General features: G+C 41.0%; 1 protein-coding gene across 1 annotated transcript in view; it reads right to left on the reverse strand.

Annotated features, from left to right (window-relative positions):
- Positions 1-5,380, reverse strand: part of LOC117529105 (putative cytochrome P450 120) — a 55,770-nt gene extending 50,390 nt beyond the window's left edge. The window contains 2 exon segments of the mRNA XM_034191806.1: positions 1,359-1,436; positions 5,099-5,380. Coding sequence (XP_034047697.1) covers positions 1,359-1,436; positions 5,099-5,288 — 268 coding nt within the window. The 5' untranslated portion in view covers positions 5,289-5,380.
- Between the last annotated feature and the right edge of the window lie 6,914 nt (positions 5,381-12,294).

The raw sequence follows: 12,294 nt of genomic DNA on the forward strand, positions 1-12,294 counted from the left end.
ATAATGGCTTGACAGACTTCTTTTATGGGCCGAGTGTTGTGAGGGACCCTGCAGCTAAACTTCATCAAAGCATAATGTCCCAGAGGCAAGGTGATGCAAAGTCAGGGCAAGCTTCATGCCGGGCTCAAGGGAATCCATGAAGAAGGTGTACTGCTTGGCTATCCTTGGACCCACTCTGGCTAGCAGCTTGTCAAGCATCACCCAGGAAGTTGGTGTAGGATGCATGGTTGTGGTTACAGAGTTCCAACATGTGCTAGCCATACGTGCCAAACTTCCGTTGCCTCCCGATCCATGTTCTCACCCAAATCCTTCTCCTTCGTTCATCTCTTCTTCTCATGGCTCTGTTGGCAGGCAGCTGGTGCAGTGTCAAAGCCATGAGATCATGCTGATGTTGGAGGAAAGTTCGAACGTGTTCTTGTTGCTTTGCTGGATCCTACATGTCTGTTCACCATGTAGTCTGGCGAGTATTGACGGGTACCTCCTTCCAAACCCTATTTTACTACCAGCTGCTGTCAATACGCCATTATATGTAGCTGACAGGTTCAGTAAGTTCTGTGGTCGTCAGGAACACGTCAAATAAGTTACATATAGATTCACAGCATGTTACTCATAGGCTATAAATAAGTTTTGGGTACACTAAAAATTATCTCACTGTATTTCAACTTATGAATCACTTACAAGTAATGTGTGTGGGTGTGTGCATAACTTACCTACAGCTAATGTCCCACATATGCGGGACGTATGAGCCGTATACGTTGAAAATATTGTGCATGCCCAAACTTTTTCGAGGTACTCGCTGTATGACGACATATATCAGTGTGCTTCAACGTGCTCTTAACTTATACAAAACTTACCCATAAATGGTAAATGGACTGCATTTATATAGCGCTTTTCCATCTGCATCAGTCACTCAAAGCATTTTACAATTATGCCTCACATTCACACAGACACACTCTCACACCAATGTCAGGGTGCTGCCATGCCAGGCGCTCACTACACTCCCGGAGCAACTTGGAAATTAATTAAGGACCTTGTCCAAGGGCCCTTAGTGATTTTCCGATCAGGCTGGGGTTTGAACCAAGGATGATCTGGTCTCAAGCGCAACCCTTAACCACTAGACCATCACCTCCCCTAACTTATTAGATATATCCCAGCATTTTTAATACGGTCGGCATACGCTGGCTAAATCATCAAGGTGTGACAGGGATGTTACTCGTGTTTTCTGTCTTTTTCCATTTAACTTATCAGGTTTAATGTTTGTGTTCCTGATGAAACCAAGCTCATACGTTTGGGGAAAAATGACAGATTGTAACATCAGCTTGCAGACAGCAGCATAAAAGTGTCCGTGTTGCATTTACCGTTGGTGGTCACGAGTGTGTTACCATACACGTTGGTCATCAAATCCGTTGGATCCTTAAGAAACACATTGGACTTCTCTGAAACACAAACACACTAATGCTCAAACTCCCTATTTTTGGAGGGTGTCTACTCACAGGGCTCTGTGTGTTTTCATCAGGATAACAAAGAACATCAGGTGTCTCAAAGCACAGATGAACCCTCTGGAGTCAAATGACGCACCCTCACGTCAAAAGTCACACGATCTAATTAAACTGACATAGCACACAATCGGCTCCACTCTGAGTGTCTGTTTGCATGTTGAATGTGGAGACTTCAACCTCCAAACCGTTTTTTAAATTTTGTCAATAGGCCAAGTATAACTTGAATTATGATTAATAATTTATGCACGTTTTTTTGGGGATGATATTCTCATTATTCGCTGCGCATTTTGCACACAGCTGCATCAAAATGACTCATTTCCTCCTTTCAGCTGAAAGAGCGAGAAGGCTGGGAAGAAACAGGACTCCCTCAACTGCAGCAGGAGAAAGGAGTGTTACCATTGGTGGAAAACTCAGTAACTAATAAATCACGTTTGCCAACTTCACGTGGGTTTGATGAGACTGCACAGACCCACCCACGTGGGTGGGTCTGTGTGTGTGTGTGCGTTTTGCGAATGGGACTTTTCTTCCGTGCCTCTCTCTGTGACAGCAAACAGGTAAAAAAATACACAAATTTTTCACTGGTGTAAAATATATTACCAAATAAACAATGATCCCCAATCCACATAATTTGCTTGCTGAGCGAAGGGAAATTGTGGTTTCATGCGGAGCAAAAAGGAGAAAGCAATCAGTTTTGAAAGTTGTGTGTTATTTGCCGTGCTTGGAGTGTGTTTTAGTGTGTGTGGTGGAGTGTTTTAGCGTGTGTAGTGTAGTTTTTTATTTATTTATTTAGTGTGTCAAAATAATCAGGTGTCTGGAACAGCGCGTCGTCTCTTTTTTTTTTTTAACTGAATGAAAGCGATCAAACCGTGGAGTGCCCCATCAGACTCTGAACCAGAGCGTGATCAACCTGATGATGAAGTGGACTTTATTGTTCTAGTCTGGACGAACGAAAGCAGGTGGATTCACTGATCTGTGCGCACAGATTTGTGCAGTGGACCAGACCGCTTGCTTCTCATTCCATGTTCTCCAGGACTCTGCGTTTCTGCTACAGCCCCGACTCCTGGAGTATAGAACAGGCTCCAGTGGCAGAGAACACAGGAGTTCAGGCAGAGACTTCCTCCCCCAAAGTCCAAAACACCCTCTTCTGTTGTTTTTTTTTTTTTTTTTTTTTGGCCACTAACACAGCCAAAACAGTCTGTACCAATACCAATAAAAATGCTACAAAAACAAGGAATTAGGGACAAATAAACATGGATATTGAGGTGGAATATCTGTACAAATTCTTGGAGCTTCTGATGTGCATTGAACAGGAATTGTTTTTCTGAGTTGCACATATACAATTTGTGTGGCATCTTATTGCATGTAAATAGCCACAAAAAAGGCTTGAAGCATTTCCTCCATTTTAATGTGAATTGCTGGATATAACTTTGTTTATGCTACATTTTTAAATATATTTTTGAAGTTTACAATTTATATTTGCATTCTAAGTTATGAAAATGGTTTGTTAAAAATATTTCTGGTTTTCACAAAATATTTTAGGTTTTGGGGTGAATATTGGGTCACTGATTTAATGCAGTATGTCAGAATGAAAGAAAAACTGTATAGTCACACAGGTGAGGCTGTGCTGGAAAAAATGACACCAAACAGGGCAAGGTAAACAGATTTTTTTAAGGTAAATTACGAAGGTAAAATCAAAAGTAGTCAAAACGCCCAAAATAGCCAAGACTCCAGAAGGTCAAAGTCTTCCTTTGAAGACAGCTGTCTCTTGCTCTCCCTCAGACTTTGTGGGGTGTCTGAAAGAGAAAGTGGGAGTCCAAATGTGCACTTCTGTGACGTAAGACATTTTTGTGGTAAGAGTGGTAACAAATTAAGCAAAGCTTGTATATTGAGTTGGTGTGTGAGTCCAGAATGTTTTTAGAACCTAAGACCTCAACAATTTTCAGAAGAACTCAACCCTTTAATTTCCTATTAATTATGTCATTTTAATGTTAATTTGCTGTCTTAATGTATTTAGAAATTATTTAGGTTCTTGTTATCATATACACGATTATTATTTTATTTCTACTTCTATTTTGTCATTTGACTTTTAAATGCACCACAATGGAAATAAGTGTTTTCACTTTCTTGTGTCATCCATGTATTATTAACACATTTACAATTACATTATGTACTTACATTGACCTTAAAATCATTCACACTTTTAATATAATAATGACTTACCGCCCCCTTCTGGAATGGCATGAGTCCTGAAAGTAGTTAGCAATACACACCCACAGCTGCTGTAAACAGGTGGTTTTAATTTGACAAACAAATACAGTGGCTGAAGACATTACACCACTAAACATTACACACATGGTACCAACATGAAATTTAAGTCACTCATGGTAATAGCAATATGAGACTTATCTAAACTGACTAAAACAATTGAGCTACAAAAACACAATAAATCAATAACAGGAACAACACTGTTAAACTAACATAAACCACAATAACAACATTTAAAATCTCAAAACCCCGAACTCCCATAGTGCATTGCAGCACAGCACAAACATCCACTGATTATTGGTTAACTAAAATTGCTAAGTTCTCCAAGAATATTTGTTCTATCAACTTTCCATTTTTGCAGTGTTCATCCTTGACCCAAAATACATAAGAATGCCAAACGGCAAATGTCAACTCTTCCCGGTTTTTGCGTGATCAAAGCCATACACACGCACGGGGGGTCACTTTATTATAATATATATTATTCAGGCTTAAATTTTGAGAGCAGGTTAGTTTCTCCTTTTGTATACAAAGCATTGTGTGAATTTGAGAATGCTTAATATGAAATCTAAACCATAGTTAATCCAAAAAGATAAAAACATTTCAGCACTGCAAGTACACCCCCCCAGGTGTACTTGGGACCGAAGACGGATCCCTGTGGAACCCCATATTTCATGTCACCAAGGTCGGGGTAGTGTTGGTTGACACAATTCTCAGACACAATGAGAATGACTCCAAATCAAGTCACCATGATACTTTTTATGTAGTGCTATTCAGGTGTTTTTGGGGAGGTAGTAAAACCTGTGGGGTACTTCAAATATGCTTAATTTAAATTTTTAAATTTAGCATATTACAGAAAATATGTGAACGTGTGCAGAGTGGTGTTTCTGATCAAAATAGAATGTTTTAAGCAGAAATACACTTTACTCACCCCCCCCCCCCCCCCAAAAAAAAACACCTGAGCACATTTAAAAAGTACCCTCGTGACTTGATTTATAATTCAAGGTATGAAATGAGTTAATTCCCAATAGTGCAAAATATTTTAAATTTAAAATATTATTTTTCACAAACTGTGATACCCCAAACTTGGAGTGCACCTGCATATTTCAAACCCCTACAAATTTTATAAAAAGAAAAAAAAAAAAGAAAAAGTGAGAACGTCATATTTGACCACAAATATTAGATATTGAAGCTTTTTTTTCTTTTAAACGTAGATGCACAGTACTGTATAACAGGTGTTACACTGGTTCCGCTCTCCCCTATTTATTGATTTCTTTATTTATTTGAATGGTTTTATTTGAAGTTTTCTTTAGTTCTTGAAATAAACGCGTACTTACCGCCCAGCAGCTCCCGGGATGCCTGTACGGAGCCGATATAGGCGGTGGGTCTGTTCAGCAAGCGGCTCAGGAACACTCGGCTCCGGTGTTTGTCCATCTCCTGCCGGCAGAAACTCACCGGGTTCCGGTAAAACTCCACCGACTTGTCGCCTAGCACCGACACGCCGGCGTTCCCTGGAAGTTTAGCCATTCTAATTAAACGACGCGGAGACTTAATTCATTCCGACCTCATTCATGTCACAGGTTAATGTGCTGGGTCACTTCGCTTTGATCCTGTTAACGCCGGAGGTTTGTTTTGTTTTGTTTTGTTTTTTTCCTGCTCGCGCTGATGCGTTCAGGTGTTGTTGGTGTTTTGCTACCTGTTACTAATACGTCACAACTCGTGTTTATAACACAGTTGAATCCTTTGTGTGTTATTACTGTTCTAATGGCTGCAGCAATAAGTTCATTTATTTATTTATTCATCTATCTTGTGGTGGTGCTGCAATCTATTCTTTGACCATTTTAATTGTGTGAGTGTTCTCTACAGTATGTAAGCCTGGTCAAAATGTATTTATTATTTTTTAAAATGTTCATCGTAAGTCCCTCCGGCTGCTCCCTTGTTTTCACTCGGGGTCGCCACAGCAGATCTGAAGTACATCTACATGTTGAACTGGTACAAGTTTTACGCCTGATTAAAATGTGGCAGGGGTGGGGTTCGTAGCAGGAACTTTTCGCACTGAAACCAAGCAGAATAACCACTTCACACCACCCCTGCTGATTTTTAATTATATATAATGAAGAATAAATTGACAGAGCGCACCTGAAGGCAGCACAAGTTTTTTCTTTCTGTTGTATTGACTAAACTCCGCCCCCTTTCACAAGTAGTCACAGGTGCATCTGGTTTTTCTTTATTTTTATGGAACAATAAACAATAAAAATCTTTATTACAAAATTTGTTTTATTCAGGGTGTCTTTAAGTAACATCACAAGAAAAGAATTGGAAAATAAGTATATATTAATTAAGCACCTTTAACAACTTGTAGCAGACAGGCAAAATAATTATGTTTTTTGTAATGAAAGCATTAAATTTGGCACACCTAAATGAGCTAAAGTTTATTTTCAGACGTGGAGGCATCCATGAGCTGACCTCTAATGACCTACAGGGGTCAGTGACCTTTGGAATCACTGTTATTCTTGCTGTATGCTTGCTGCTTTCAGTTAGTTGTCCCTGAAAACTGGATCTTGCCTTTGAATTAAAGTTGTTTTAATTCACAGAAAGGAAGAAGAAGAATTTTACACACTGGCATCTGTCTTGGGCCGAATAGCAATTCATGTTTGGAATGTGTCACAACTGGATGTCTCATTTTATCACTGCACGTGCAGTTTCAGGTTTCCTGTCCTACTGTAAAGCCCAGACAACTCAGCTTTTGGTGTCTTCCAGGTACCCTGCTGGTCACACCTTAACTGGCGGCAGAGAGTGTAAAGTCCTGTGGTGATGAAGAAACATGTTTTGGTTGACCCAAGCAGCTGACAGCAGTCAGTGAAGCCAGTCACAGAAACGCTGCCAAAATAAAAAATAAAAAAAAACAGCTGACCTCTGACTTCACAGCCACCCTGCTGTGAAGTCTTCTTCAAAAGAAAAGTTACCGTTTGCAGCACTAAAGATCGACTGCAACCTTTTCTCCAGGTTCTGTTTTACATGCCAAACAAGGGGTGGAGATCTCAACCACTTTTTCTCTCTTGAGAAGGAGGCCGAGCCTCACCAGCTCACGATAACTGGAAACCAAGACTGATTTACTACAATGTAGAGCCCGACCGATATGGATTTTTGAGGCCGATGCCGATTTTTTTTTTGCCAGCTTGCACTCGACCGAGACGGACGCACTTTTCTTCTCTCCCTCCCTCCCTATCTTTCCTGCTTCTGTGGCGTGTTGTCTGTGAGGCTGCAGCTTTGCTCTTCTGGAAACGACAAAAATGGATCTGTTAAAGTGATCTCTGAACGCAATTGACACTATTTTTTCTACAAGACATTCGGGAGCAGAGGACCCGACCTGTCCTGCTGGGACGCATGTGATGGGTTACGTGATGGACTCGTGGAGGAGATGGCAGGTCATGTGCCTTTACATGCTTTCTGTGGAGGACATCGAAGATATGTACATATTCGGCTTGGTGGTGACCGGCTTTCTGATGTGTGGTGCGGGCACTCTGCTGGTTTACCGGAAAATCAAGAAAGTGGAAGCAGCTTTGATTGGTCCTTCCAGGCTGCCCTATATGATTGATTCGATTGGGAAGGCAGTGGCTGCGCAGTCGCCGGGGGTTAACCGCGCGTTGGAAAACATCTCGAGCAAGATCGCAGCCCTGGAAACCCGCTATGACCGTCTGTGAAGACCACATTCTACATTCAGATGCATTGAGAGCCACTCTGTTCTCAGAACTGTGGAATCTTTCAGGCGTCTGTTATTCTGGCTATTCATTTGGCTTCCCCAAATACAGCTGCACTTCAAGGTCGCTGTGATAAAAACCTCCTCAGAAGATCAACACTTAAGCCTTGCTCCCTGGTCTTCCCCCCTCCCCTCAGCTTCTCCAGCTCTGATGTGAACTGTGTTAGAACTGTCCAGGACTTCTCAGACTGCGCAGGGCTGTTCCCTCCCCCCTCCAGGACTGTCGGACAAGGCCGTTGACGGCGCTGAACAGGGTTTTTTTTTCTTCTCCTTTTCCCTCGTGTTTTGCTTTCATATATATGTTTTATGTACCGGGCCGGCCTATGTGTTGTGTGTTGTGTGTGTGTTGTTTGTTATGGGTCGGTGTTGGTTTGCTCAGCCCTGTTGTTGACCAAGGCAGGGATGTACATCTGGAGCTGGTCCCCGGGCGCCTAATGGCGACTTCTGCTCCTACTGGCAAATAGGATGGGTTAAATGCAGTAGCCACATTTCATTGTGCAGGGAGGATGTTCTTCTGTACTGTGCATATGAAAATAAAATTTCTTTGAATCTTTGAATAGCGATATTTGGATGAAAAAATGCTGATAATCGATAAATCAGCTGATTTGCCGATAGCCGATAAATCAGCCGATTTTGTTTTTTTTTAATGAATAAAATGTTCTTTTTTGGACCCTTAACAAAAAAGGTATGAGCTAAAAGCTGAAGCTTTGTCCTCATATTGATTAACTTTATAACAGAGAAGAATTTTTCAGTTCAAAAAATGCAAAAATGCAGTTGGAGCAGTTAGGGGGTTATTCAAATGGGCCAACTAGTAAGCTATCGCTCCTGAAAATGATCTTTGCCATATCACATGAGGTAAATCTGCCCTACAATTGGATTTTGGAAAACCATGTGACGGAGAACCAATTCCGATTGGACACTCACATTGCACGTCATCACACATCTTCTATGAGGAGTACCAAGATGGCCAATGGTGGATCGAAAGTCCGTGAAGCAAAAAAAGAGTAAGTTTCTATCTCATATCATTAAAAAGTTATTTACAATTTAGTAAAACTTGGTCCCGGCCGTCGTATACGACGGCGTCGGCCCCAGAGGATTGGGTGACCAGCGAATCAATGTTTCAACCTCTTAGCAGTAAACGAAAGTTTTTCATGCTAGAAATAAGGTCTACACAACGTGGGCTTAATAAAAAGCGTGACCGACGCAATGAAGCATATTTGACACATTACTACATAAACTGGTTAATCAAACTGAGTTGAACTGAAACGGGAGAAATGTGGGGTGAATGTAATCGCAAAGTTATTACATACAACATCCTTATGGGGGTGTAAGCAGCTCTCAGTTGAATGGAGTCAGAGCTCCATCTACTGGGCAAGCAGTGCAAGGACATTTTACATTGCCGACACAAACATTATTTCAGTAACTGTTCTGTTTCTGAGAAATTATCAGCGTTCTATCGGCAAAATTTCGGCCGATGCTGAGTACTTTGAAAACGACTTATATCGGCTGATAATATCGGCCAATAATATTGACCGGCTGATATATATCGGTTGGGCTCTACTGCAATGCCCTGAACCTCCAGTGGCATCTGAGCTACAAAGTACTCCTGGAATGGATGCAGTTATTCTTGATGGTACTGCTATTGTTCACATGCTAAATCCTGCTACAGCAAAAACCTTTCAAGACTACGCAAATTTGGTGTTTGGACCATCCTCCCAACTTGACAAAACCAGCCGCGCCAATGTGGTTTGGGATGTCTATGTCGTCGTCGTGGCAATCCCCTGATCCATTCCCAGATGGGATGGTGGACCAGGAGATGACTGAACAGGCCCAGTCTTGTCATGCTGTGTTTCTGTAAGACGCTGTGGTTGCTGCAGAAAGCTTCTGCTGGTCAGGATCTTCTGCTTTCTCCTCTGTGTTGATTGCCTGCATGTTTTTCAAAGACTTCTACTCCTGTGTGGATCATTGCTCCCCAGCTGGCTTGGCTCAGCTGTACAAACTCTGCAACAACGTTTCAAAACACGCATGATTCAAGGTTTTGAAATATTTTGGAGCTGCTTTGAGTTTGCACTGAGTAATTTGCAGAAATGAAAGATTTTTTTTTGTATTATCTCTATTCACACATTTATCCAACAGTTATGGTTTTACTTTGTCATTCTTTTGTATATTTCATCCAGTATTTGGATGCATCATGCGCACCGCATCCAGCATGTATCAAACATGTCTATGGTATATTACACAGGCCAAACAAAGCTATTTTTTCACTGATCTGGTGCATCAAACTGAAGCACTGTGAATCACAATTTCTCATTGTGAACTCTTATTTTGGTTAGTTATAAGATTATAATATTGTTTTTGAGTTACTGCTTTCACAAACTAACCCACTCACTCACTCACCCACTCATCTACATTTTTTTGCTGCACATGGCCTAAACTGTTTCTATCACAGGGAGGAAAAATCAAAATTATTTCATACACAAGAAACTGAGCTTCCAGTATCAACAAAACACAAAATTAAAAACTTTATTGTACAATATTGTTATAGTCTACCAGTGGTGGCTGCAGATTTTTTTTTCTTGGTGGTGTGTGTTGGCACAATAACATGAAAGTTGGTGACAGAATTGATAGTAAATCATATAATGTGCATTAAATAAAATAAAAAGGTCAATGTGCAGTGGCTTGCAAAAGAGTTTAAAAACAAATTTGAGCATTTCTACATTCAAGTTACTACATATGCCTTTTAAAGTCATGTGAAAAAAAATCTCACCATGATATGAATTAAATACTGTACAAGCATGTAAGAACAATAATACTGCAATGCATAAATATGTGTTCCCTTTAATTTTACACATCTAAATGATCACTTCTACAGCCACTTTTCCTTACACAAGCCAGATGATGGACATGTGACTATTTCCAAATCACTGAATACGTCTTGGACTTCATTTACATCAATCATTAAGAAATAGAAACTTTGTCGCCGTGCAAGGAGATAAATGTGGCAAGCTACCAAGACTTTCACGACAACTTTGGCTGTGATGGGAGAGTGTATCGTGCAACTTTTGTCTGTTGTATCGCCAGTCGCACATTTTGCCAGAAGGCACATGGGAGACTTGAGCCTAGATTTGATCTGTTTTCTTGCTATGGAATTCTACCACTCTTCCATAAAGCCGCTCATGTATTTCACATAATTATGTTGTGCAGGCATGTCGATTTCGTTTTTTTTTTTTTTTTTGGCATATTTTTGAAGTACAGCAGGGTAATGTAGTACCTCCTAAAACCACACGATGGCAGCATCAATTCTATGGAGGCTGGAAAGCTCTCTCTCTCTCTCTCTCTCTCTCTCTCTCTCTCTCTCTCTCTCTCTCTCTCTCTCTCTCTCTCTCACTCTCTCGGAGCGGACTGTAGTCCACATGTCATCCCTCCAGCTGCAGACCGGAGGTTCGGCACGCGGCGCCTCCTTCCTTCAACAGGATTATGTCATGCGCGCCTCTTGCACCCAGAGGCGCAACCGGATCGAAGGAGCGGAGGCGGAGAGCCCGAAGCAGGTGAGCCAGTCCAAAATAAAGTTGTTTTTGTTTTAAGGTTGCAAGTATTTTATAGAATATATTTTCTGGCTTGATTTGGATCATTTTAAACAGAATCTAGATACTTTCATTAAAGCCAATAATGAAATTAATTCATATGAAAAAAAGACTTGTCTTGGAGTTTATCACAAATTTTTATTTGCGATTTTTTTAAATTGTTTTTTTTTAGGTTTGTTAAGTTGCTATGTTGGGGTTTTTCATAGATTTACTTAAACACCATTTATTTGACTTAAAAGTGCTGCTGAACAAAACGTGAGATGTGGTTGTGACATACAGGACATTTGATTAGTTAAAAATAAATAAATAAATGTACTTTTACCCTAAAGGTGCATTTACTGTGCAAAAACTGTGAAATCACTTCTAAACTCCAACTTTACAAATGATATGGAGCTACTGTGTAACTCTGACATCCCTTTATTACTTATGATTTGTGATTTTGTACTCACATAGATTTAAAAAATCTGAGGACAGTGTTAATTAATTACAGGGGCACTGACATGCATGAGTACATGCTTCTGCCAGGATGCAGCAGCTCCTTCATCCTTACAAACACAAAAAAACCTACTTCTTCTGCAACACCTTTGATTTCAGTCCCTTTGTGTGCTTTAACCATCTCCTAAAACACACCAGCAGCACCGCCCCCTAGTGGTGATGTGGAACTATAGTGGGCGACATGAAGCTTTCTGTTCAGTCAGTCAAGATGGCAGCGAAAAAGGATCCGTCGCTGTCCAGTCGCTGTCACGTCTGCTCTTAATTACGTGTCTTTCCGTGTGATACTAAAACGATTATGCCCCGTTTGCTTCCCAGAAGGGTCATGGTTTGAAATCTTGTCTTTTCCTTCATTCATTCATTTTTTGATGCGTATCCTGGTCCGGGTTGCGGTGGCCCCACACCAAGCAGCTCATTCCACACTTCCCTATCCTTGGCCAAGTCCTGTAACCCTTCCAGAGGAAATATAATGCCTCCAGTGTGTTCTGGGACTTTCCGGGGCCTCCTTCCAGTCTGGAAGACCTTCCTAGAGACACGACCAGAGGGCATCCTCACCAGGTGCCCGAACCACCTCAGCTGGCTCCTTTCGATATGAAGAAGCAGTGAGTCCCTCTCTGATAATCGAGCTTCTCAGCCTGTTCAGGAGTGTAAGTCCAGATACCTGACAGAGGAATCTCATTTCCACTACTTGTATCCT

This window comes from Thalassophryne amazonica, chromosome 17 (genome assembly GCF_902500255.1).
Source record: "Thalassophryne amazonica chromosome 17, fThaAma1.1, whole genome shotgun sequence".
Taxonomy (NCBI): domain Eukaryota; kingdom Metazoa; phylum Chordata; class Actinopteri; order Batrachoidiformes; family Batrachoididae; genus Thalassophryne; species Thalassophryne amazonica.